Below are 27,962 nucleotides of genomic sequence, written 5' to 3'. Positions count from 1 at the left end.
GCCTTTCTCTCAGAGGCACTTCTGACTTTGATTCCTGCTTGATACCATGTCTTCTATGCAAGCCTCTTGGAGCAAGACCAGGGTAAGAAAATAGAAGAACAGAGTAGAAAATGGCATTTATTGTTTCCTGCTCACTTCCTTGCTGGGTGTTTACACGCTTATTAGCAGAAAGAGCACTACAGTGTGCTCTGCCAGGTCGAAGATCTTAAGGTCAGATTGCAAAAGGCAGTTCAGCAACACTTCTCAGCAGCCAGGCTTGAAACACTTCTTAAGAACCATGACAGCGTCAGGCCAGGATGTTAGTGAATGTTTCAATTCTGGAGTTTCATAATTGTCCATGGTGAAATGAAGTCTGACCTCAAGACCAGGAAAAATCTTTTCTATCCCTTCAATTTCACTACTCCCTTCTTTTGCAGATGAAAAAGACCCTTTTTGTGGGTGAAAGAGCAGCTCAAATTCTGCAGTCAAGCTTGTGCTTCTGCTGAAGTCACAGTAAGAGTGACAGCTGCAGTGATGAATTTCAGTATGAAGATTGTATGAACATCCCCCCATTCCTCAAAGAACTGGCTAATGCTGCCATGCATTTCCACAGCCTTCTTTCAGATATCAGGTGGCAACTCCTTTTGGTCATTAGTGGCTTGGACTGGCACTGAAATGTTAAGTAGTCCTAAAGATTACAAATCCATCACCAGCTGGATCTGAGCAGCTTCCCAGTTCAATTACTATATGCAAAAAGGTGTCCTGACCTTTAGGTTTTTAGTAACATCACTTTGCTTGTAGGAAGAGTTCAAGGACCAAAAAGCTGCCAGATGTGGAAGGAGATTGATTCAGGGACCTCTTGAGGAAGCTCAGTCCATATAAACCCATTAGACCTGATGGGTTGCACCCAAGGATATTGTCATTCTGAGGCTGCTTGCTGTCGTCACTGAAAGGTCATGGAGACTGGAGATGTCTTCTGCGACTGCAGAAAAGCAGACGATGCACTCATCTTCAGAAAAAGGGCATGCAGGACAATCTAGGGAAATACTGAACAATCATGGAACCATCCATGGAACCATGGAGTCATCTTGGCAGAGGTGTCCAGGCACATTAGGGAGAATATGGTGATTTGGAACAGCCAGCATGAATTTACAAGGGTAAATCACGCCAGACCAACTTAATTGTCTCTTGTGATGAGGTGACTTCATCTGTCAAAGAGGGGAAGCAATCAATGTTGTCTACCTTGAGTTTAGCAAGGCTTTCCATGTAGTCTCCCATAGAATCCTTGTATCCAATTTCAAATGGATAGTTAGGTAAAAAAACTAACTGAATCATTGGTCAAAAGGGTTTATGCTCTGTCTCCACTGGTTACAGTGGAGTTTCTTCAGGATCTGGCTGGTCTGATACTTCGGTGAATGATTTGGAGGGAGAGATGGGATGCAGTATAGTGAGGTCTGTAGACTGACTATACTTACTGGAGGGTGTACTTGACCCTAGAGATCAGGCCTGCCATTCAGGAGGATCTATACTTGCCAGTGGACTAGGCAAACAGGAACGTCATGAAGCTCAGTCAGGACAAACAGACCACTCCTTATCTCAGGTGGACTAACCCCCACAGCTTGGTTAGCTGCTTTGCTGAAAAGGACATGGGAGACTTGGGGCATGCTGCACAGGAGTCAGTGGTAAACTCTGGCAGCAGTGAAAGTGCATTAGACTGTATCAACAGGAGCACAGATGGCAGATCAAGGAGATTGATTATTCCATTTTACTCAGCATTCATTAGACCACAGCTGGCATAGTGGGTCCAGTCTAGAGGCTCCCAGTACATGACAGCTGCTGGCAGACTTGGAACGACTCCACTGAAGGGTCAGCAGGACGGCCGGAGGTTGAAGCATGAGAATTGTGAGGCAAGGGTGAGGCGTTGGGGTTTGTTCAGCCTATGGAAGAGAACAGCAATTTTCCAGTTCCTAACAGATTACCAAGAAGATAGGGCTGGGCTTTCTGCCAAACAATGAGACTAGGGCTGTAACGAGCAGGGGCGGTTCTGGTTAGATAGAAGGGAGAAAAAAAATGACACAACGGGAATAATTAGGTAGTGGAATAGAATATCCAGTGTTGTGCAGTCTCCATATGGAGATTTTTAAAGACCTGACTGGACAAAGACATAAAGGACCTCAGACCTTCCAAAGTCCCTTCCATTCTGAATTACTTTATGACAAACCTCGGAATGGATCTTCTCCATCTCCTCAACAGAATCTCCTCCATGTAATGCAGTTCCCATCATTCTGTGTATTTGAAGTCAGTGTACATGCTGCTATTCACCCCACAGACCAGGACAACTATATAAAAGATTTCCCCTCTAGTTTTAACAAAACAAGATCTAAGACAATTTGGGCAAGAACAACACTAGACAGGATGAGACAACATTTTCTTTTATTGTTTTAATACGAGTGAATAGATTAAGAGATCTGAAATGTTGTAAAGCAATATACATACTGAATAAATAATATGCACAGGAGAGTCACATCTACATTGTAACACTGGCTAGTATTCAGAATACTTCAAATAAATCCAGTGACATTGGATAAAGTCCATAAAAATGCTATCCTGTCTTCCCTTGTATGAAATTGTTCAAGTATAAAAAAATCCAATACAGTGTAAAATATTAAATTCCATTTCGGTCAAGAATAAAAATTGCAAGTATTGTAGTTTCACAGGACAATGTAAAGCAGCATTTTCTAGCAAAGGGAAAAATAGTCAGTCTACATACAGATGAGTGAGAAAACGGCACTAATGTATTTGAGAGGTCTACATGAATAACTAGTAGAGGGAAAAAGAATGAACTAGCAATATTTTATGTAAAAACCTAAAAAAGTGTTAATTTAAGAGTACCCTCATACAGTGCACATACTGAATTTAAATAAATCCAAGTCAACATCCTTAGTTAATTAGGTTAATATTTAATATGCTACATCTAAGCCTACTAAATAATTTATACCATGAGATGAATACATAATTTTACAGTGTCACATCTAAAGTCGCTTTCTTTAGAGCGCAGCATAGTAAAACTTTCAAAATAAATATTTCTTTTTAAATAGCATAACAATTAAGGCACAGTATAAATCACATACCATTAACCCTTCAGGAACTGCAGTCTTGGTAACAAAAAGTTGCCTTGTGTACTGTATGTTTGCTAATAAATACTTTAAATATAATCCTGAAATAGATATTAAAATTGTACAAATGGTTTCAGAAAAGAAAATTCCCTTAAAACAGTTCTTAAAAGGTTTTAATTAATTAGGCTTCTTCCTGCCTTTATTCACAAGTTACGAATAGATGCAATAAATAGAAAGAGAAGGCTGTTGTAGTAAAGGGCTGATCCTATTTTAGAATCAGAATAGCTGACACCAGCAGTTAAAGTTTCCCAAAAGTGAAACGGGATGGGGTGAGGGATTAGGATGTGACAAGCTCATCACATGAGCACGAGTGATGTGTTCTGTCCAGAACTGTCTGTGTTATTGATTGTCTCTACAGCTGTTGCACCCCTTACTTCCACATCACTTGCTCCATAGTTCCACTCATCCAGAGGACAGAGAAGAAAATAACTTTGGTGCCTGTCCACCATCTTACCAGCCGTCCATCTTCCTTGGGTTGTTCGGTGCCCGTCAGTGAGACAGTGACAAGGTCCTGTCTCACAAAGACAACTTCTGAAAGCTAGAAAGGACAATCAGTGCTTTAAGCTCATTTCCTCTTAAATGGTTAAAGGTTACATATTGCTGACTCAAGTTTTTTCCCTGGTTCAAACTTTTCAGATACCATTTTCTTACTTCTAAAAGGCAGTTTTGCTTCCCTGATACTGTAGAAAGTACATCTTTGCTTTTTTTTGGTTCTCTTTTGTTTGTTTCAAAAGATGAAGTCCCATTGCTACTCCTGCCACTCTTTCATGACAGTACAGTATTTTTCCCCCCATTTTCTTCTGGCTCGATACTTGAAATTAGACATGCCGCACTACCCTTCCCCTCTAACAACAAGATTTGGATGCATACTGTATGAAGACAGCGGAATAAAAATCTTTAGTTTCGCAATAGCATCGCTTTCTTTAAAGCTCCTTAGTTACTACGAATTGTCACTGTTAACTACTTCTACTGGAAGGCCGAGAAGAGGAAGAGAGAGCTGGCGAGCTTCCTTCGGGACTCCGTCCGCTATTGCATGCGGTCTGCCTGCAGCTGTTGGGGCTGGTACTGGCCGAACGCCGCCGCGGCCGCCGCGGCCGTGCCGGGCGCTGCTGCGGTCAGGGGCTGCTGCACGGCGTAGCCGTAGCCCCCGGCCGCCACGTAGCCGGCGGCAGCGGCCGGGGAGGCGGCGTACGGGTACTGCTCATAGGCGGCCGCCGCCGCCGAGTACTGCGCGTACGCCGCGCCGGTGTAGTCGATGTAGGGCGTGGTGGAGGCAGCGGCCGCCGCGGGCTGCACGTGGGGAATTACCACTCCGGGCTGCACAAAAGCCTGTGGATAGACATAGTGAGCGGGTATCCTGTTGAAAGATGGGAGAGGGAGTTAGAGTCGGTACGCGAGTCAGCGCCTAAGTGCCATATTCATACTCCGAACTAAAACAAACTCAATTTAGTTGTTGTTATGTGCATAGGGTTGCCACAATAACTTGACTCGATGGACCAATTATCAGTTCACTGGCCCGAAGAGATGCATAGCTCCAAAGCACAGCGTTGTAGCTGAGTTAAGCTGGGGTGTTCGGTGTTCCTTAAGGATATTATCTTTAAGGCCATTCAAAGCACCAGCATTAGTGATGTCTGTTTTAAGACAATTCTGAAGGACTAAGCTTGATTATTCCATCTGGAAAATTGCAGTACTTGTTTTTCAAATCACCTGTAAGTCGTTTTTATTACCCCTCTTCTCTCTTAACTATTTGACTCTTAGTAAAATTACTTCCTGTAATACTTTTATTATTAGTAACTGAGCAGTTTGCCAGCATCACTATAATGAGTTCGACAACAGCCAATAAGGCAACAAAATTATTGAACTCTGACTTTATGTCAAGTCTTCCCAGGGAGGCGTGTTAAGAGTGTATTGTGGCAACCCTACTTAAGTTGCTATGCAGACTCAGCACACATTAATTTCTCTGCAACCTCAGTCACCCTTATTAAAAATAAGAAAAAAACCAACACAGGCGACAAAGGAGTTTAAATAGAGTTCACAAGTGTGGTAAACACAGCAAGAATCACACTTTCCAAACGAACGATAGTGCAGCTCACTCCGTCACAAGAGGCCATTGAGGGGAAGCTACATAGATGCTATTAAAATCCATAACAGTGACTCCTAAGTACATGTGCATCACACTTTTATAAAAGTTCATAAGGACACAAGAGTCAAACCTGTTTGATTATCAGGTCACTGATGTCCTGTTTTGTGCCAGCTTGTTTATTTCTATGCAAGACATACAGCATAGAGTTTTTTGGGAGGTGGGCATAAGATTAAGTCTAAATAGATCTGGTGCTTAACAAAAGCAAAAAACCCACAAATTTACAGTTTAAGAAAGAACCATTCTGAATAGATGAGTAAACACTTTCCCATCTTGTCCAAGTCACATAATTTGCTTTCTTGGCTTGTTTACTTAGCCCTTTATTTTTAAAAACTGATCATATCTTTGTCTTAGCACACAAGTGTACATACATGTTAATCTCATGTTTGGATTTTATATTATAATATGATTTAAAAAAATACTTTTACATTCATAACCCTGTCTTGCATCTGGATTGCCAAAGAGAAGTCCTTCATATATGCAACTCCTTCCCAGCCAGTGAATATCTATAAATGCATGAAAAACTTCCTGTACAGATTCACTGCTATTTCATACTGAACTTTCTTTACCTTTACAGACACCTCTAAAGACTGCACCAACCTTTGAACACACTTTAGGCACAGATGAAAACTGTAGTAGTAAAAAGTGTCTTCTATTCTCCAAATTCAAGATTTCATGGAAAGGTTTGTTGGGGGATTTTTTGTTTCATTTTTAAAACAGCTTTAAGATGTACTTAAGTGGTCAACAAGGAAACATTTGCAATCAGAGGGGACACTGTCAACTGGAATCATAGCAAAACGTAGTTTAAAATAAGTGATAATAGACTTTAAAACAGCTTAGTTTTCTTTGTCAGAAAAAAAGAGCTCAGTCACTTGAATAAGAGTATTAGCAGAGAGAAATGTTCAGTTGCCATGTTTAAGACGTGAACACCACAATCATAAAAACCCAACAAGTAAATGAAATTCATTTCCTATTGTGGGAAGGGGGAAAAAAAAGAGTGACAAATAGGGAGGGATTGGGAAGGGAAAGAAAACATAAAACGAAACCATAAGTTGGGTTTTTAACACTCACCTAATTTATGAAGTGATTAGCCAGAAGTGCATTTGAAGCATACTTAAGCTGGCTCTGTGCATTTAAATACACATCATTACCTGAGCTCTCCATATGGATGAGCATAAGCAAGCATTTTGTATTGGTCATCAACCAAGTATAATTCTAATAAACATTACACCATATTTCTTAAGCATTTAGGGAAAGAAGTATAAAAACAAATCTGAAGTCACAGAGAGCCTCTTTTGCATCACGAAGAGTCCATTTAACATCACATCAAAGCAATCTTTACATTCAGCACTTATGGAAGAGAGTAATTCTAACAGAAGAGACAATAAGAAAGCTTTTCAGGCTGCTTGTGTTGCCTTGAACTGATTTTACTAAGATTTTCTGAAGACACTTGGATACTCAGCCATATCCTTGAAAAAGACAGAAAGATATATGTGCTTCTACTTAAGCTCTTGTGACTTGGTTTATTTAAGCCAAGAAACTAACAGGTGGTGAAGTTATGAAACATTATCTGTTTGCCACATCTTACCCTACAATAAACATAAACCCTGTGCAGGCTCCTCTCCACCATGCCATTTAACACATGATGATTGACAGCATAAGCTGCAGTGGGGCTATTTTTGATCATCTGTCATGCTACAACTGTTTTCAGTCAAGTAAAATGGCTTTATATGGCCAAAGTAAATTTCTACCTACTGCGGAGGCCAGGACACGAAGATCTCAGCCATTCAGAACCCAACTGCTTTTCATGCTCTGCCAGGTCAAAAGCTGAAAAAGCAATTCCCAGTTACACTAGAAATCCTTAGTATCCTTAATTTTAAATAAAAGCTGCTGCTTTACTTTTCAGAGTGATAGTGTGAGAAATTGACAGGATTTAAGCTCTCTTTCCTGGCAGTAGTTTTTATTTTGGAATGTGTATTTACTGTTTTATGCTTTTGCAATAAAGGAAAATAGAAGCCGTATTTAACTTCAGCAATAACTGTAGCTTTGAGATACTCAAAACTCAATGACCTACATCCCTGCCATGTGCCTTAAGACTTTCTTTGTTGTTATAACAGAAGATTTATGTTTAACTAAAGACCTCAAGAATAATCCTATAGGCAACAATAAAGTGAATGATAATTTCAAAGGAAAGAGACTTTTGAGATTAATGCAGAGAGCTGTGGCATATAGAAATTCAGCAGGAGTAGTGCATCTTAGTTAAAGAACTCTCAGCATTACATTCGCAAAAAAACTAGATATTCAACTTTAAAAAAAATGTTTTGCTTTGGCTCTTGCATGGCATTGTTTGCTTTTGTAAGCATAGTTAAAGAGCAGATTTTCACCAATGAACAGCTCTCCTTTAAAGAGAAATAGGTTGCATAAACATTAAACATACAAGACCCTTACTATGTTTCCTTTTATCTGATAACCACTAAGAGGACGTAACAGCAGGCTAACTTCTGACTGTTCCAGCTTCATTCCCTCTTTTCAGGCTGTCTGTAGTCTAGTATTATACAGATCTTTTGATCAAAAACTCAAGAGGGGGCTTTTCCTTCTCTCTTAAGAAAGGCAGATTTGCCTAAATCTTGGAAGATACCAAGCATGTCATATCAGCCAACTGTTTGATAATGGGCTTAAGCATTTTGGATTTAACTCTGGTCTTACTGAAAACAGTGGGTATGTTTTCATTTGATATAAGTACAGGTTTTAGACAGAAAATAAAAAAATCTCCACACCAGCTATGTCCTTCAGCAATACCTATGAATAACCTTGAATTTTACCACCAATATTAAAGTAAAAATTAGATCAGCAAAATAAGAAAAGCTATCTTGGGAAACAAAGTCATCTTCCCCCTCCATAAATTCCTGTTGAATTCAGAGATAGTATTTTAATAAACAATCCCGAAAATAAAGCTGTATAAATAACCAATTCTGTGATCAAACAGCTTTCTATGAAACACATCAACAGTAAGATAGATGCTGAATGTAAAGAGCAGGAAGAAATGTTATTCTGCAGCACTGAATAAAAAAAATTCCCTGCATTTTAAATGCATCATGCGTTGAAGCTAATCTAGTTTCTGTCTCCCTCCACCATAACTGTGTTGTACTTAAGTCAGAATATTGAACTTCTGCATCTTCTCAGTAAAAGTAATGTAACATAATCAAATTATTTTAAGTTTATTATTTGATAGATGTGAAACCTTATGTTGTGGATGCCCCATCTCTGAGAGTGTTCAAGGCAAGGCTGGATGGAGCTCTGAGCAACATGGTCTAGGGAAAGGTGTCCTTGTCCATGGCAGGGGTTGGAACAACATGATCTGTAAGGTCCCTTCCAACCCAGGCTATTCTATGATTTTGTGATTCTAAAACACAGCTGACCGTACCAAAATATGGCAGCACCTCACTAATTTGCACTGTTAGGGAAAAAACACAAAACTCAACCACAAAAGATCTGAAGCTTTTGTGTATGGATTAGCTGAGTATTGGCACTGAATCACCACTACAGCCTGTTTCACACAGCGTATTAGGGAAGTGTACTTCCAAAGTGCAACTGCACAGGAAGAAAAAAGGCTTTAGGGTGACCATGTATTTCAATGCAAACTACACAGCAAAAGTGAACTCTTCAACAGAAAGAGATTCAAATAAGTGCTGAAACATTCCCTCTTACTTTCAATGAAGTGAAGGAACATGTTCATTCATCCTAATGAATGCTGTTCTCCTTAATCTGAACTACGTACTTTAGATAAAGGTACAGGTCATTGGAAATTTTGAGGAGGAAGAAGGATTGGTAATCTCTATTGTTTACATAGTAAAAGAAATGCAACAGCCAAGGATGAATGAAAAATTACCAATTTCATATATACATGACTCTGTGACAAACATTCTTTCGGATTTATGTGAATGCATTAGAAATCTAACCTTATTCAGCTTGCTGGAAGGATTTACCTGACTTAAATATGGTCTATGTCATCTATTGTTGGCTTTGGGTAAGGAAAGTAAGAAAGACACCTACATTTGCAGAGTCCTTTAAGCAAGGGACTGCCACAGATCCTCCCTTTCTGTTGTGCTCAGCAAATACTCAGTCTCTCCACAGCTGATCCCTGCACAATTCAGTAGTTCCCTTTTCAACAAGTGTTTTAACAGCTCTGGAGAGGAGGTGTTCTGCCTCCTGCCTACCTTAGTGCAGGCATCATAAACTGATCACTGCATACACACTGTCATCTCACACTTCAAAGAAGCAAGCAAAATAACAGTAGAGGATAATCATAACAAGGTAAAAAAAAAAAAAAAAAGATAGTTTTTACAGCCTCCCCACTCTTGGAAAAATCAACATGCTCTTTTAAAATGAAGTTTCTAGGAAAAACTTTTTCCTGTGGTTTTCAAGATAGGAACTGTTTTTTCCTTCCATTCTGACAAATCAAATTACTGAGAAGCTGTTGTGGCTTAATAACAGGTAAGTATTATATTCTAAAGCCATTCTAACCAAATAAACAAAATACATCTATGATACATTTTCCCTACTTAATTGTTAGCTTATGCATTAATTAGCAAAAGGCACTAATTCACAATGAGTTTCTCAGTCACTGTGCATTAGCGAAGTGGCACTATGGAAAGCTTAAAGCAGACTTCAACTCCTAATGATATGCCTATAAAAAGCAAGAGTTAGATCCACTTAGGAATAGTTTATACTCAAATTCAGGAGAAATGCACTACATATTAAAGACAGATTGAAGAAAAAATCCCCTCAAATTAGAAAGCCCAAATGGACGCACATCGTTAATAAGGAGATCCACACCCTTCCCAAGAACAAACCTCCCAAAAATTATGAACATGCAAGCAATATGTTGATTTACTTAAAAATCAAGAAGTCACACAATTTAGCACTCACTACAAAATATGGTTAAAAAAGTCACAGGCTACAGCTTGAAAGCAAGGAAAAAAAGGCCCTTTGCTCCCCATGGCAAAGTCACTCCTCAACAACAAAACCAAAATTAAAAAAGATCCCCCCCAAAAAACTTTCACTACAGCTCTTTCAATTAAATAAAAGCACACAGTTTAGCTATCAACACCACTTCATTACTGTAATAAATAAAAAAAAAGCACACGGAGGTCTATTGACTATATGAAAAAACATACATGCATCGTTAATCACCATTTTAGCTTGTTTGTGTTTGAGTCTACTGGTTACAGAGTTTAATTCCAAACAGAACTATTCCACCTCTTATCATCATATCCTTCTGATCAGTTATCTTAACTGTAAACGATCCCTGTCAGATTAGAAAGAGATAAATAACATTGAGTCAAGCTGAAAAAAGAGAAATGGGGCACAGCAATCTTGCATCAAGTCATACCTCCTTGTTTTATCATAGGGTCATGTGGGACTGGAGTGCTTAGTCGGAAGGGCCACGTCCCACACAACTTGACTCAGCTGCGGCATTTAGAACATGACCGACAAGGTGAGCGCATTTTTTTGAGTATATGAGTATACATTTATAAATCTGAGAGCTTCAGCATTGCTGGCCAGCTTTAAGGATGCTATTGCAAGAGGCCTTCAACAATCATACTTTTTCTTTCCTTTTTTTTTTAAAAAAGATTTTTTTTTCCTCCCCTGTTTGAGGTCCCATTGAGACTTACCCGAAAGGCCTCTGTATGAGAGCGGGATGAAGCTGCTGGACACCAAAGGCAAAACCTACCAACAAAAACACATCGCATTCTCTGTATGGGGGTTTTTTGGCCACTTATTTATGCTATATGTATACACACACACACACACACATAACCGCAGAGTAAGAGCCTTTACTAACAGCCTGCAGTAACAACAGCTAAAAGGCTGTAGAACCACAAATTAGAAAGCAAAATATATGAGTCCATACACACAGACACACAGAGAACTTAAACCAGTAAAGCACACGCTTTCATAGAGATGTTTAGGAAAATGACTTTTTCTAAACAAGTACAGAGTTTTTGTTCACATTTTACATGGTGCTCCATTTGGATCCCTAACTTTAACATCTGAATGACTGTGTGGTACTTTTCATTCATTGGTGTATTTGTGTAATTTCTACAGACTTAAAGATTTAAGTCACCTCTACTCATCAGGACTTAGCACAGGGGGTCAAATCCCAACTTCATTTCTGTTCTCCAGACACCCTAGCGTAAACCCTGTCTTTCCTTGGCGGGCACTTAATTACTCGCACAAGTGTTCATCAGGCTAAACACAGGGGAATTCAGAATGACCTCCTTTAGAGCACAAATGTGCACACACTCCATGCTCCTCTCACTCTTGCTGCAAAGCAGTAGTCTGGGAAGTGGCTAGGACATCAGATTGTCTCAGATGTGGTCTTAGGAGAAGCCTAAGACCTTCATTTTAAAATCTGCATAATAGCTCCCATCTGCTTGAGAAGTTTGTATTAGGATATTGTTTGTATTAATAAGACCGCACACATTGGAAGCGATTCACTCCTAGGCCAATCTTACCCTGCAACGATACTGTAAATGGTCAGCGCCACCACATTTCCAGCAGCAGGAATAACCAATGAAGTGTTTGAGCTGTGGAAGTCTTCCTGGGGAACTCCAGATATTTTATCTTTGATCGCTTTTGTTTTTTAAATAAGGCACATGTGCAAAATAGCCAGAAAATTACTACATGCTGCATTTAAACATCAAAACCAAAGCACGCCCAACTATGTGCGTACTTCAGGAAGGTGGAGGGCAGCACTACCTTTTTTTGAAGTTTTACTCTCTTCAGAAACCTGAGGTACGGAGAGAAAAGCCATTCAGGGCTGCTTCCTCACCTGGCTGCATTATCCGCGGCTTGGCACCCAGGTACGCCAGGTTCACGTTGGCTTTCCTGCCATCGATGATGGGGTTGGGGTCCTTACAAGCCCTTTCAGCAGCAGCTCTGTCAGCCATGGTGACCTTAACGGGCGATGCCGCGCATTAGATCCCTTTCCGCGGGGAAGGAGAAGCCTCCCGCCCACAGCAGCGACCCGGCCGTACCCGCGGGCGGCGCCGAGGGGCCCCCGGCCGGACCCCGACCCCGGCCCCGGCCCGTCCGCCGAGCGGAGCGGGGCGCCGGCAGCCGCGGCGGGCGCAGGGCGGAGGGCGCGGGCCGAGCTCGGCCGCCGGCAGATAAACCCCGCAGCGGCCGTATCAGCGAGCAACAGGCGCGCCGGCGGTGTGCGAGGAATTGGGTAATTCCCCCCCTCAATCTCCTTATTCAGTAATTCCCCACCCCACCCCCTCCGCCTCTATCCAAACTCCCCAGCAGGGAGAGAGAAAAATAAAAAGGGGAAAAAAAAAAAAAAAAGAGAGAAAAGCAAAAAGCCGGACGCTCGGTAGCCCCTCCCGGCACCCGAGCTCTCAGAGCGGCCCCCGCGGAAGTTTCCCCGCGATGCCCCCCCGCAGCCGCCCACCGCCCTGCCCCGCGCCCCGGCACTTACAAAGCCGTATCCCCGGGACTTGCCCGTCTGCCGGTCGGTGATGACCACCGCCTCCTCGATGTCCCCGAAGACCTCGAAGTACTTGCGCAGGCTGGAGTCGGTGGTGTGGTAGGGCAAGCCCCCGACGAAGATCTTGGTGTAAGTGGTGTCCTTCTGCGTCGTGTGCATCTTCAGCCCGGCCCTGCGCGCCGCGCCGTGATCTGCACCCACGCGTGGCGGCCGGGGCGTGCGGGTCCTGGGCGGCGAGACCCGCTTCCAGAGTCAGCCCCGCTCCTTTTTTCCTTTTAATTTTTTTTCTCTCTCCTCTCTTCCCCCGCCCCCCGTTTTCCCCCCGCCACCCAGCTACAATGCAATTCCCTTCTGCCTTTGCAGACCCAGCTTCCTCCTCCTTCAAGAGCGGAGCCTCGCAGCCTCGGGCGGTTTTGAGGTAGGTACCGGCAAAAGGAGGAGGGGAGGCCGGGCAGCAGCCAGCCTGGCGGCCGTAGTGCTGGAAACGAGCAGAAACAGCAGCTGGAAGAGGAGTGCAGGGCCTGGGCTCTAACAACTGAGTGGCCTCCCCCCTAAAAGCCACCGGGTCGGTCACTCTCGGTTCCTCCTCCTCCTCCTCCTCGCAGGGGCGGGGACGCCGGCGGGGCGGACCCCGCGCTCGGCCGCGGCGCGGCCGGGGCTGACACACAGCTGTTGGCAACAGCTGGATGCCCCCCGTGCCGCGGCAGCCGGGCCTCGGGGCCGCCAGGCAAAGGGGCGGCCTCAGGGGTGCCCCTCGGGGACGCCCGGTGCCCTTCGAGGCAGGTTTGCTGCAAACAGCAAGTGCCGGGAGACAGGCTCCGGTGGGGTCAGCGGTGCCCGGCCGGCCAGAGAGCCCGCGGGCACAGCCGGCTCACTGGCTGCTGGCGGTCCCCAAATGCTTCGATCCCTCCCCGAGGGCTTGTGGTCAAACCTCTGCAGCCTTCACTTACTGCTCTCTCCCGGCTAGCAAGGCTACGGTGCTGCAACACGTCCATTTTTATTGTGGTGGTGCTGGTGGTTGTGATTCTTGCTGTTCGTTTGGTCACAAGATGAAAAAAAATGGTAAAGCTGTTTCCCTTGTTTTTCTCTTCTTTTGCTGCCTCTGCCCAATGCTGGGACTGGGAAGGATGAAGAGAAACATAAAGAAAGGAATGTCTGTGTGACATGAAGAGACAGAGGACTGTGGGAGTTGGGGGGAAGGGAGACTCGCAGGGAGACCGGAAGGATGGGACGAAGGTTAAAGATTGGGGAAAACAGATGTGCATATGTGTATAGACTTCTAAACGATTCTCTTGCAGTCCCAAAGTCTTGATAAGTACTGTGTGCCTCTTTCCTCTTTCACTTTCTTCTTCTGTCTGCTAGGCTTTTCCCTATGAAGACTCTCATGCTTAGAAAAATGAGCAGTGCATCATTTGGAGGACAGACTTTCACTAAGTTCTTCAGCCCCTCTGGTACCAAACATTAACCGTAATGAGAGCACTTAGCACCAAACTCAGGTCCTGTTTGCCCATACCTAACCTTAGCTCTCCATTTGATTTTGTCATCAGTAGTTTTCCTAGTTCTAATGGCCTGTACCTATACCAGTCCTAAGCCATGCTGTCACTAAACCCTAGTTGACCCTTCAGACTCTCCAGGTTAAATTTGGTTTAACATGTTAAGGCTAACTCAAGTGAAATCTAGCAGCACCTGCAGGATGAGACATAAATGTTGCTTTTCAATTGAAATTATGACAAGCCCTTAACGTTCACCGGAATTTGGTTAGGTCAGCTAACTCTGTCCCCAGATGTCTTCCAGCTTGACTCTCCTGTTGGTCTGGAACATTGTGTTAAACCTGACACTCCAGCCACTTCTGTTCCGAGGGCTAATAGTAACTTTAAACTCTAGCCCAGTGACCTGAACTTAAATAGTAGCCCAGCTAAGGGTGTCAGTGCTCAATGGAGCCCTGCAACACCCAGCCCACTTAGTAGTGCATTTACCTTCTCAGACCCCTGTGGACCAGGAAGATGAACTTTTAAAATGTTCATCTCAAACCAAATGCAGTTCATCCCATCACGGTTCCTTTCCCTTGCTGTGCCCAGCACTCCTGAGTGTCTTGTGGTGTCTGCACAAAGGGTGAATTTGCCTGGCTTTCCAGTCATTGCACAAACTCCCGTATTAAGGCCAGAAAAGCAACATTTGGCTGTCCCAGAAATACTTGCAGATGTATTTAGGAGTTCAGCTTTTTCAGCCCAGGGGAAGACGGATGACATTGACAGACCCAAACCCAAAATACAGCTTTTTGGTCTAGCAGCAACAGCAGGTCTTTGAGGACTCAGAAAAAATCCTGGATTTTTTTTTCAGAAAAAACCCCTAATTTTCCATGCCTATGTCTCAACAAAAGACAAACTTCTTGCATGTAGGTAGGGTTCATCATGCAGCCCTTGTTTGTACTGCTAATTCAAAATATCTGCAGTACAGTTTTTGACCTACTCTGACAGGCTAACACATCCTCTTCTGTAAAACCAGAAGTGAAGCTGGCCATTAACAGATCAAAATATATCCTCTAAGCTATGCTACAACAGTCCTATTACTATATTAGCATCCTCAATTTAAGATGGCAATTCCAGTAAAAGTCAGGAATAAATACAGTTCTCTAGCCCATTCATTCCTATAACTGAACTGTATTACTAACATCATAACAGGAAAACAACCCCTACTATTGGAGTATAATTCCTCAAAACTCAGTTTTACCTTGCATCCCTTCTAGCATCAGACCTTTTTCTGCTTTTGTGGTCCTGACAGAATCTAGGGTATGATTTTCCAGCCTTAAGATTCCTAGGAATCCTTACCTAAACCCCAGAGAAGTGATACTTCATCATTTGCAACCTCCTCTAGTCCATTCAGTCCACTGTGAATACAAGCCTTTATTTTTGCATGGCATAACCTGTGAAAAACAGGCCTCCAGCTCTTGGATGCATGATCTTATGACCTAACTGTGGCTGATACGATTCTATTAGCACCCGGCTATCTACTCCTTCAGCAGCCCTCAAAAATAAAAATCTTTTCCAACCATATCTCAGTCTTAATCATTACTTTAGGTTTACCCAAAGAGAAAGGCGACCTCTATCATATGGAAATTAATTAAAGACCATTTGAACACTTTAGTGATCAGGAATATATTGCATGCTTCTCTCCTATACCATATGTTAACTCCAGATTTTGGGCTAGTGTTAGCCCAAAGGAGGTTACCATGAACAGCCTAGGAAGGGAGCTGTTTCACACATTGTGAAAATGTTCTGGACTGACTGGGGCTTGTGTCTTTGTGGTAGGGCTAAGTTTCTCCAAAGCCTGAAGAGTGAGGATTATCTACAGAACCTGTAGGTCCCACAGAAAACTGATGAATCTGCATGAATTCAGATGAGGATTAGCCTGAAGTTAGCTTGAGTTGACGGGATAGTGTTTACCTGGCCATGCTGGATGTCTGGCTAAGTTTACAGTCAGACTAATGGATTTTAAGATTTAAAGGCATGGACTGTACAACATTTATTGTGCTGAAGGGAAGTCTGTGAACAACTTCACCAGTGTCATGTCCCCAGTTGCTTAAGATAATATGTATTTTGGTGTATTTTGGTGTTTTGAGATGGATCAGCTGATATTGCTAGGGATCTGGTTGTGGCTTCGGAATGCAAGTGTAGCAGAAAGAAATGTATTTCTATATGCTGCAAATCTTGCAGGAATGATGCCACTGGTGAAAGTGTGCCAGTTTTGGAAAGAAGTGAGAACATGTGGAAGAGGAGTGTCTAGGTAGAGCATTCCTGGGAGAGATGTGAAACTGAGGTTCCTAAACGCAAGGAAATTTGGAAATTGAATCAGGGTTACCCATGTTTTGGTAATTACCACAAACAGCAGATCACTGTAAAAGAGCAGGATTGTTCCTGCAGGCAGCTATTTTGGCCTTTTCAGGATCTCACTTTTAAATCAAAGTAGATTAGGCACCCAGCTCCTGCTGCAGTCTGATATATCACTGGGAATCCCTCCTAGGTATGGGGGTATTGTTGCTGAAGGGTATTGTAGCTGCCAATTACATTCTATGTAATTTTAATGGTTTTAAAATATATATCTGAAGCTATAAATGAGAAAGTGATCTAGTGTTTCATTTGGAACCTAGTAACACAGCTTAATGGGAGGAAACCCCAAAAGCTATCAGTCACAATTAATTGGTTTTACTCAGAGATTTTGTGTTTTTGCTGTCGAGGTAGGACAGAATAATCAGCTTTCCAGTTTACCAAATGTTGCCACTCAGTGGTATCAGCGTAACTGTAATATCATGCTTTTTATTTATTTATGAACACCATATGCCTGTCATGTTGGAAACCAATGGATGTTGTGTGTTCATTCATTAGGTTTCTGGAAGCAACAAAGACCTGTGATTATATTGCACACCAGTCATTCTTGCTAGTGCTTTATTTCAGTAAATAATAGTGGTCTTCAGAACATTCACTGCACCATCAATTAAATGCAGCTGGAATTTCTATATACATATACCTCATATACATATACTTACATGCACACTTTATTTGCTAACACTATTATTAGAATGCCTGGGGCATAAACCACCATGATTTGTTATGCAGGGCTGAAAATAAAAGTAATCCTTTCTCTGTTAACCTAGCAAGACCATCAGTTTGGTCAGTGAGACATTTCTGCTGAAGTTCCATAATGCTATAGCTCTGTGAAAGCATTCGACTAATAACATTAGGCACAGCTTTGTCTGCTAATCTGTGCACTTCCACCAACCACGTCCCATTACAGAGGAGAGCAGAATGTCTAACCTCTGCTCTGCTCAGTGTGTGCTACATGGGTGGTAGTTTGACTTTGTCTAGGTAAGCATAAAGTAGGTTGTACAATCATGTTCCAACAGATCACAGTGAGGGAAACTTGGAAGTCTCATCATCTTCTCACTCTTCTTGCTGATCTACAATCTTTATCTAGGATAAGTTCTTGAATTGTGAATTTCTGCTAAAAGTTTCCTAACTGGGGAAGCTTCCACCACCTCTTTCCTGATAGTGTCCCTATTATAACAGATTTCATCATAGGATTCTTTTTTCCCCGATACCTATTAATATTGCCATATTCCAAAGTCCCTTTTGTTACAGTATCAGAGCTCTAAACCACATGAACTTCAACTATGAAAACGTCCTTATTCCCAATTAAATCACCAAATGTCAACCACCAGGTGTAGTTTCTGATGGGAATATTTTTCCCTTTAAAGGGCAATGGAAGAGGTGACACAGAATTTCAGTGATCCAGCAAACAAAGTTCAAAGCTTGAGGAACTGTAGATTTAAGACACATTGCCTATCTGTAGGAAAATAATAAGTATGTCAGGGGAAGCAGGGGTGAATGATGAGTGAAGCCAGAGGTTGAAGGCATCCATAAAAGTTACAATGCATGTCGTGTTTGTAGGGGAACATAAGGAAAAGGTATGTTAGGGAAAAAACCCCAAGGGAAAGGATTTATGAATACCAAGTCATGGGTAGTACACTGAACAGTGCTGGCCAGTGCTAGAACAGTTCAGAAAATAGAATGAAGCTGGTGCCTGGCGTGAACTGAAGTTGTCCTATGATGCTGTAATGGAGGGAGCGCCGATGCCAGAGGCTGAACCTGCAAAATCACAAAGCTCTCACACCCACCATGTGACACACTCAGGGTTAGAAAAATGATTCTTAATGTTGACAAAAAGCAAGGCAGTTGTGTCAGGGAAGCAATAAACTGGGATTTGCAGACTAGCTAAAACTTAGAAATTGGAGTGTGAAACACCTGAGTCTCATGCTTACCTGTCCTGAGCACAGGCAACTAAGAGACAGACATTTGAAAAATCTGCAAAATCCCATTGGTGTTCTGTGTGGTGTGATAACTGAATGACTGCCTGCTAAGCACACTCCTGTGCATCTTTAAAATGTTGTACACCCACCCCACCATAGTGCCCAATGGGAAAATCAGTGCTTGGACCTGTCTGCTGAGCCATATACACATAGCCTGGACTGATAAAACACAAAACTCATTACTTACTTGTATTTTGAATGCAAAACAAGAAGTCTGGTACAAAGAATACTGTTGAGAAAAAAATCTCAATCAGTCTAACTGGTGAAGCACTGCTAAAAGCAAAGAAATTAAACTAAATTTCATCATGTTGCATCTGACTTGCAGTCAAATAAGTGTGGGGGGGGAAACAAATATGGGGATGCTGGTGAAAGACAGCCACTAAACCCTCACCAGTTATTATTACAAGGGATTAAACTGGCAGTCGACAAGCTGTATGCCAGACATCAGCCTCATAGAACTCTGCACATCTCTTAGCAGAAGTAGGTTAGTAGAAATGAAATGTGGATACATGGATAGAAATGCAGAGAAGAGCTCATTCAAACGCGCTTCAGCCCCTTAGTCCTTAGTGAGAAACTGATGACATGAACGCAGCTCTGGATTCAGGAATAGCCGTGTCAGTGGCCTCATGCACTCTCAGCCCTCCAGAGGAGTGACTTGTGCTTTCCTGTCAGAGAGCTGGAAGGTTCTGATTTATGGCCAGAAAATACCACATCCTCATTTATCAAGTTCAACCCAACCCTTTCGTTTTTTTTTAAGGACTTAGTTTTTCTTGTATTGCTTGTACTGGGGAAACTGAGTTTGCAAGAAAATTTGCTTTCACCTCACTGCTTAAGCAATTAAAAGTAGAGTCCAAAATGTTCCCTTGACTGCTTTTTCATTAAGAGGAAAAGAGAGGTTTCAGTGTTCCTCAGCACTCACTCAGGGATGTCTGCTAATCACAGCACAAGCAAAGAAGAGAGATAACTGCTCCAGAGCACTGTCCTCTCCTTTCCTTTGGAGGTATCTGGGGCACAAAGATGTGTAGAGGAAATGCAGATGAATTAGGTTTGTGCTCCATCTTCTTCTCACAGCATCTTTTGATAGGCATGTGGAGGACTTCTTCATGTTGTGACTTGCACAGTCAGACTAAAGCTTGAGACTTTCTTTGCAAGGGCTGAAGAGAGGAGGAAGATGGACTTTAGCTGGAAGTCATCCCATTTATGTGCTGTTGTCTCTTTGGATAGGTAGTGTATTGCCAGTCTCACCCATCCTGTGCTCATGAGTTGTGCTGTAGGAGAAAGTAGCTTGTTTACTAGCTCAGCCATGTTTTCTGATCCAAATATATCATGTTGCTGCCAAGTATTTTTAGTCTGTGCTTCTTACTATCCAGTTTACTTTGCAGTCTTGGTTTCTTCAACTAAAAATAGCTGCAATATAACAATAGCTTTTAGGTGGTTCCACTTGTTGGATTAGATGTGATTTGTTAAAAAAAAATAGCAGCCTGTGATGACTGTTCAGTGCCTTCAGTCCAGAAGGACCTTGGAGAGATTTACTGCCCTGCGCTGAGTCTCACCACCTGCTGCTGTGGTACGGCCAGCGCTCCTCTGCAACACAGCATTCCTCTTCTTCAAGGACTGTCAGACCACATTATCTTTGCTGCTTCAGAGATATCTTTTTTCCCTTTCTGTTTTCTTTCTTTGGTAGGTAGGAATGAGGTAAGTTAGAATTTGGCCCAAACACTAAAGTGGAATAACCCTCCATGTGCAAAAGATCGTGGAGGCTTTCTTTGCCCCCTGCCAAAAGGTCAGGATCTCTGTAGTACGATCCCTTGGTAAGGTGACACCTGCAGGTATGCAGCACTGCTCCCGTCTCCCTGTGACATCCAAGCAGAAGTGACTCAGAAGGGAGGAGCTCTGCCTGCACTGAGTCACCACTACTCTCTGCATTTACCCTACAAATTTAAAAGTCAAATTCTGTCAAAAATTTACCTGTAAGTTTAACCTGTAAGATTCCAGCCCCAAGGGCTACAGCCTCAAAACTATGCAGCAGGTTGGTTTTTTTTTTATTGTTTTGTTTTGCAGAGTAAGTGGAAGTTAGAGCATGTTACCGCTTGAGTAGCGGGACTTTTGTCAGTGTAGCATCTACATACTTATTGCTGCAACCCAGTAAGGTAATGTGAGGTTTCTAAGCATTCTTACAGCCTTTATTGTCCTCAGTTGGAAAAGGCATGACTTTTGCCTTTAAAAAGAAGTAAAAAAACCCAACCAACCAAACTCAGGCTTTGTCATGAGAATAAAAATAGTACTGTTTGGCTGGTTTGTCATGTTTGTCCCTTAGTCTTAAGTTTCACAGTTCATATAAGGTGTGAGGTTATGAAGTAGGACACAGAAAGCATGTTGTGCTCTAATGCCTCCATTTTCACCTCTAGAAAGGACCTTTGCTGAGAAAATACAGTGATTGTGTTAACACTGTGTAGAAAAGATACTACACTGTCGCTTGGTAAGCCATGTAGAAGGATCAAATTGGATTTAATTCTACCAAAGAATTATTGTGGTTTTGAAAAATGGACCAGGCAACATGAAACAATTAAAATTTCATATTAGTTGCATATAAGAATCAGGTATAGTACTTGGATTTTTTAAGACACAAAAGGTAGACTGTATTTTGAGACTCAAGATAAGCATCTTGCCTACCCAATTAGCATTTGTCAAAGTCTTTTAATTTTCACTGAGGTTTATCAATTCGTTTAAAAATTAGAGTCTGAGCAATGATTTTTCTGAGATTTGCTCAATTTACCAAGATCTGTAATGAAGTATGAGGTGACATAAAGAGATCAGCCCACTTGCTGACTTGATCCTGCACATTGTCTTTTCACTGGGAGCTGCAAGTATGTTGCATGCACTGTGTCCCTAGGGAATCTGGGGAAAGGTAAGGATATTGCATCTGCTGCAGGCAAGTGCAGGGGACCTCAGTGGATTGGTGCAAAACTGACTTGCTGTCTGATCTGTACATATTCTACCATTTGAACAGGGATGGACTAGGCAGGATTGCCTCACTTCAGAGCACAACAGTTGTTTAGGGGTGTAAAATGCAATATCATTAAATCACAATTAGAAGGAACTGCATTCCTGCACAGTGATTTTACTATACTGGCTTGCTGTCTGCTCTCATACACAGAATGTCATGCATTCCATATTAAAAGCAGGTATATTAAATGAAATAATGAGAATCCAACATCTTCATATTAAAGCACTGTTTTTTAACATCCCTGGGAAAATTCTTGGTCATTTCAGTCTATCAGCTATTTCCTTGGTATTTATTTTTCTCTTTTCATCTTTGAAACTCAATAAGGAAATAAAATACCAACATAAATAAATGAAGAAGAGGGTTTCTCAACACCAATAAGCTAGACAAAAGAAACAGAACACTAGAGAATGTTTATTTATTCATGACATCTTCATGAATGCCATACTTTGGAGGGAATGGGAGATTTTTGTTCATGTTTGACTCACAAGCGTGTTAACAGGTTTTATTAAAATTGGATCGGTGGGGGGAAGGCAGCTGGCTTGAAAAAAATAGAGACCCTAAATGCAACCAGATGAGAAGTTCATGAGAAATACTAGTAAGAAGAGTAATTTAAATTTGACATTATATGCAGGGGATGGAAAAATATTTTCATAATCTTATTTAAATGGAGGAAATCTTTGTAAAAGGATGCATAGTGTGCTAGAAATACAGCTTGTTCTGGAGGATTTGTTCTGTTCTTCTCCCTCTTCTGTAAAGGTATCCTTTGTAAGTTTATTGGTTTTGTCTGTGCTGTCATCCTAATAGGCATCTTCTGAAACACGTGAAAAGACCCTAGAAAATAATAAAGAGTTCCTTCTAATGAGTTCAGTACATGCACAAGTGTTTTCAAGATCTCAGAGTATCTCTGTGGTTGAGATCCATACCGCCTGTCTCTCTTTGTGATTGTTTTGAGTTAGTGTGTAGCACAGGGAGTTATGGCTTGGGGATTCTCTGTACTGCTGTGACCCTGGATGCATCAGGAAAACAGTCCTAAAAGTGAAATTCAGGAATTATGTAACAGTTTTCTCATCTCACTGACTAAGAATTGACAGCAAAGTATGAGAAGATAGAAGCAGGGAAAAACAACCCCCTGGACTGGCAAGGGTATAAATAAAAATTTCAGATCGGTCCCCAACACATGAGGTTTCTCAGAGCCATGACCTTGCTTGCAATATATTGTGCAACTTCTCTTACCACAGAAGCTTAGGGACTCAGGTGGTGTCCAGCAACCTTAAAGTTTACATGTAGCAAAACCATGCTGCACCTCAGATCAGATCCGAGGAAACAGTCACTAGAGTCTGTGTGCTGTTTGTATGGTCTGTCTAATGTCATTTCAAGTTATCTGATAGCAGCTCTTAAAATGCTGGCAGTTTCCATGCTGTTAGGCAAATGAGGCTTAGAAGAATTAACACATATATATATAGTCAGTGAAACAATACAGAGCAATATGTGGGCTTTTCATTAAGTGTTTTTTTTGTAAATATTTTTCTGTCCTCGGGATTCCTTTGCATTTGTTTACATTTACATTATTCTTTTTGAAACAGCATGTGCATTAGAAAACAAATGTCAGATAACCCCGCATTGCAGCTGTCACCCCACTGACAAACAGCCACACTGAGGGCGGGGGTACCCTCTCAATGCAACATAAAGGACCTCAGATTTTATGAATCCCTCACCCATGCACAGGGGGACATGAAGACATTCTTTAACATAAGACAAAACTAGTAGCATTTAATTTTACCAGGAATATTTGCTTTAAGACACTGTTTGAGTAAAGAAGATAAATATTATGCCAAAATCCAGCTGTATATTCCCAGAGCAACCTGGCCTAATGCGCTGGTACTGCTGCTGTGGGTGCTGATGTGGGTGAGAGGTCATCAGTTTCCTTTGCTCTCTTTGCTGTATCCAGAAGGTGAGTTGTGTCAGGAGGGGCTTGGAGGCTAGAGATCAGAGGGAAAGGAGTCACGTCAGCTCCAAGTATTTTGTTGCTGATTTTCTAAATACCTCATTTCAGCTATAATTCCTTTGCTAGCGTGAATTTCCCACACTGATAAAAGAGAAGAAAAACAACCCCCAAATTTTGCAAGTCAGAGGCTTGCTGAGCATGTCCTTTACTCTGGCATCTCTGTATGGCTTTGCTGCTGTTTTGGTTGTGTGGAGGGTGTGGCTTGAGCTTTACAAACCTAATGCCTCTCTTGCATAAATAGATTTCTCTTCTCCAAAATATCACATGATAATTATCATAAATAAATAAATGAATAAATCTACACTGGAGAGTGACCTCAATCTAAAACCTCCCATCTGAGTTGGCACAGGTAACTGTGAAGAGCCTCTTAATGATCAATATTAACAATTTAATCATCTGTATAAGATTGGCAAGGTCAGGTGCACTGGGAGTCACAAAGGCTGATTTCATGAAGAGCTATGATTTATATCAGTGTCTAAAAAAGGTGTCAGCTCCCACTGAACCTTTTCCCTTGAGTGGGGCAATAGAAGCGTGGGTACTTTTTTGCCACTTGCCCCAGTGCTAACACAGATTCTTGCGCAGGTGATAAGTGAACAAACTTTTCTGGCAGTCATGCCATGGAAAAGATCACTTCTCTCTACTAAAGAACTGCTTTCATGAAACTTGTACAATCTTGACAGTCTCTGAGGACTGACCTCCTTTGCTGCATTTGGTTGACACTGCCAATGGAGTTATTAGCTTTTAAGCAAAGGAAAAAAGTAGATTAACTGACTGCATACCTTTGAGGCCACTGATTATATAAAAAACAGGAATGTAAAACCAGAGAGGAAATACAGACCTGTCCTGGAAATGCCCTCTCATTTAGCAATGGACAAGATAGGTGTTTCAAACTATCTTTGAAATGTTGTTTTATGTACTCAAGGAAAAAAAAAAATAAAAGAGAAACCAAGCTCAGACATCTCCTTGGTGATTTTGAGTTCCACCAAGTGCAGACAAATTCACAAACTCCTCTGAGAAATCTACAACCTATCAAAGACTCAATCCACAAAGCATGAAATTTCCAAAACTCCAAGGAGGCTGTGGCCAAGTTGGTGAGTTCAGAGACTATGTAGATGAACAGGACATGACCTGTCCTGACACTTCCAGCATGTACTGCATGTAGAGCCTAACTTTTGTGATTGACATGGCCAGAAGAATATTTTGCAGATGGGGTCTGGTGAAGTGTGAGCACGTTTTATTTTCTGTTTTTGTTCAATATTGACAAAGGAGTCAGCCAGCACTGCCTGTCAAAAACAGCAATTTAGTTTGTGGTGTTTTTTTTTTTTTTTTTTTCTAACCTGCTTTGAGCTGTTGTTGGTGATGAAGGGATCACTTTTACATCTGAATGCAGAGTTAGAGCCTATGAAATTTCTCAGTCTAGCAGAGGCTCGCTCTGTACCAGGGAGGCAGGAGAGCAATAAGAATATGGGAAAACAATGGATTTATTTCTCAAGTTCCTAATATTTTTTCCAACTAGTGTAAGATACTTCTGAAAAGGGACCTTTGTCTAAAATACTTGAACGTTACATTTATTGTTTTACTCTGTAAAAACACATTTAATACAAACAGGGAAACAAGAAAAAAAGCCTGACAACTTTTGCCATTGTTAGGAACATGGGGATGCCATTGCTGATTAGAAGTGAAATTACATCCAGAAAATATTTGTTGCCATAGTGACCATATTTCGTTGATTCCTTGTTCTGCTGTACAGATCTGATTTAATTATTTCAGATATTTATAAATAGCTTTCCATGGGGCCAAAACTAATGGCCTACAAAGTAAAGTTGCAAAGACTTTGGATTTGCAGCGCAGTATGGTCAGATGGAGACCCCACTTAAGCAAAGCAGTCAATGTGAGCACGTGGTTTTAAGCACCGCATCTCTTTCCAAAGAACTGCACGTGTGCTTAAAATCATGCATGGGCTGAAATAGTCTGCTGCAGCTCACAGCAGATAGTGAACATTTCTATTTTAAACTGTGTGGTTTGTTTTGATTTAACTTTCGTAAACTTCAGTGGAAATAAGTCCTTAAGTAGTTACACCATTAGTCATACTAGGAGTGGCCATTTGCTTACTCAGTAGTTGCTGTGAGCATTAGAGAAAATATGGGCATATACACCTTTCATGGTTTCATGTTCCTTCCTCTAATCCTCAGCCTCTCTGTATCGTTCTCTGCAGCCCTCTTTTCCTCATTTTTGTTTATTCTAGTGCCAGGGAAATGGTTGAAACACATGCATGTTACAATTGCCTAAAACGGAATTTTTCTGTAAGTGTGCAAGCTGAGTATGCAGTATGTGTAATCTCCAATAGATCAGGTTCCTTCAAGAGGAAATGCTCTTGAAAGCTTCATCATACTTAGGTGCCAAAAGTCCTGCAGCTATTCTTCATTGTTTGCTTAGAAGATGAATTCCCCATCCTTTGACTCTGCATTGTCACATGTCAATTCTGCCTTTTCCTGCAATCACAGTCAGTTTGTGTGAGAAAGAAGAAAAGGTTAAAAATTTGCAATTCCTGCTGCTTTTCATATGTTTTACCCCTCCTGTAAAGCATGACAAATGCAACTGGTTCTTTCCCCATTTGGCACAACAGAGGGCATTAGAATATGGTCCAGAGTGATAGGATTGCAAGGGACAGCTGAATCTGGAGGAACAGAAAGGGAGAATTCCACAAGCAGCTTAAAAATTACACTGACATAAAGTGCCATCTGCAAAGACAAATAGTCAGAAAACTGGTTAACACCTCTGACATCATCTTTATCCATACTACTTCCATGTATTTTCAGAACATAGTTTATATCAGACATTTGACACCTTTCTAACCTTCTGCACTCAGACTTTCCTAAAATATGCAAATTTGCATTGCAAATCTGTTTTTGTCAGAATCCAGGTGGCATCTTTGCAAAAAAAGTCAGGTTTGGGTTTTAGTTTTTAAGGCTCCTCAGCCTCCCTGGGGTGCCAGCACACTTCCTCCCGCCAGAAATGATACGGTATTTGCAACTTTTTTAGACTTATGAAGAGTCCGACTCCAGGTCCCTCAGACTACATACAAAGAGAGGACAATATCTTCAGAATTCACTCTTTCACCTGCTCTGTGAATCCACAGGAAACAGTCAAGACATCCTGAGACTGTATCTGAAGGCATCCCATGGCAACACCTGATCTGCAGATGCCCCTCTTGAAGCTGTGCTGCTGGACAGGAGAAAGGTCTCTTCCTGTGACGTTTATTTTGGAATATTCATCAGCTAAGGAGGCCTGGTATCTACTTTCCTTACTTACCATGTGTGTTTGTGGGCAGCTTGCCCTCCGTTTTACCCTGCTGAAGTATTCTGGGATGTGCTTCTATAGTCCTCTTCCATGGAGTGGCTTTTCAGGGAGGAACAGCAGTCTTCCCAGAGCTGGGATTAAGGCTAGCAAAGAGGGCCAAAGCTTGCTGTGTCATGGTCCTTGTGTCCCATGGGATCAAGGGCAACAGTATCTCCCTCGGCAGTAGGTTTCCTGGGATAATTACTTGATAATTGTGAGCTTTTCTGTTCAGCAGTCCTCACTGTAGTTTCCTCTCAGTATAGTTGCATTGAACTTAGTGGGAGATTGTTCAAATAAATAAGAAGTGTTTCAGATTTTAACCCAGTAAGTTCCTGTCTTAGAGCAGCAATGTCATGACAAAGAGATGATTTGTTCTGGTACTGAATTTAGTAGAGGTTTGTAACTTTTACATATCAAACCCATGCAATTAGTGGAAAAGGAAAGCTCTCTTCTATGCATCTCACAACACCTCTGGGCGAGGAAGGGCCATTTTGTGTCAGAAGCTGAAACAGGCAAAATCCAGTAAAGGAGGCAGGGAAAGGCATTCCTGTGCCTAGGCAAAACCAGAAAAGGAGATGGGGAAGAACCCTCAGAGGAGGATCAGACAAGTACAGAAGGATTAGTCTGCGATATACTGTACAAGGTAACCAGAGCTGAGCCTGGCAACAGGCAACCCCCAAAGCACGGCTCCAGTGCTCTGCGTGCAAGGGGCTGTTGTCCATCAGCTCCAGCATGACCCTGCACAGGCTGTTATCACAGCTGTTGGAAACTGTTATGTCAGTGTACCCTTTCAGTCTCTTCAGGAATAGAAGAAGCGGTGCTCTTTTGGATTTTTTAATGCCCTGTTTAGTCTGGATCACAAGTTAGTGAGACATGGATAATTTTAACCCTGTACTGTAGAGGCCTATTTGTTTGTATTCCTAGGGTGAGCTTTTTGTTTCTGGCAAACACTTCCAGATCA

General features: G+C 41.9%; 1 protein-coding gene and 1 long non-coding RNA gene across 2 annotated transcripts; one reads left to right on the top strand and one right to left on the bottom strand.

The window, feature by feature from the left end:
• Positions 1 to 2,395: 2,395 nt before the first annotated feature.
• On the bottom strand, positions 2,396 to 13,324 carry RBM24 (RNA binding motif protein 24). The gene is made up of 4 exons (XM_059469019.1): positions 12,779 to 13,324; positions 12,131 to 12,254; positions 10,971 to 11,025; positions 2,396 to 4,512 (listed from the first exon to the last, which is right to left on the bottom strand). The coding sequence occupies exons 1-4, from the start codon at positions 12,944 to 12,946 to the stop codon at positions 4,182 to 4,184; spliced, it is 678 nt and encodes a 225-aa protein (XP_059325002.1). The 5' UTR covers positions 12,947 to 13,324; the 3' UTR covers positions 2,396 to 4,181.
• Positions 12,696 to 27,010, top strand: LOC132071951 (uncharacterized). The gene is made up of 3 exons (XR_009418291.1): positions 12,696 to 12,916; positions 13,151 to 13,205; positions 26,802 to 27,010. It is a non-coding gene; the product is annotated as an uncharacterized LOC132071951 (long non-coding RNA).
• Positions 27,011 to 27,962: the final 952 nt, after the last annotated feature.

The sequence above is a fragment of the Ammospiza nelsoni genome, chromosome 1 (assembly GCF_027579445.1).
Source record: "Ammospiza nelsoni isolate bAmmNel1 chromosome 1, bAmmNel1.pri, whole genome shotgun sequence".
Classification (NCBI taxonomy): domain Eukaryota; kingdom Metazoa; phylum Chordata; class Aves; order Passeriformes; family Passerellidae; genus Ammospiza; species Ammospiza nelsoni.
The sequence above is the reverse complement of the archived record's forward strand: the minus strand, read 5'-3'. Positions and strand labels throughout refer to the sequence as shown.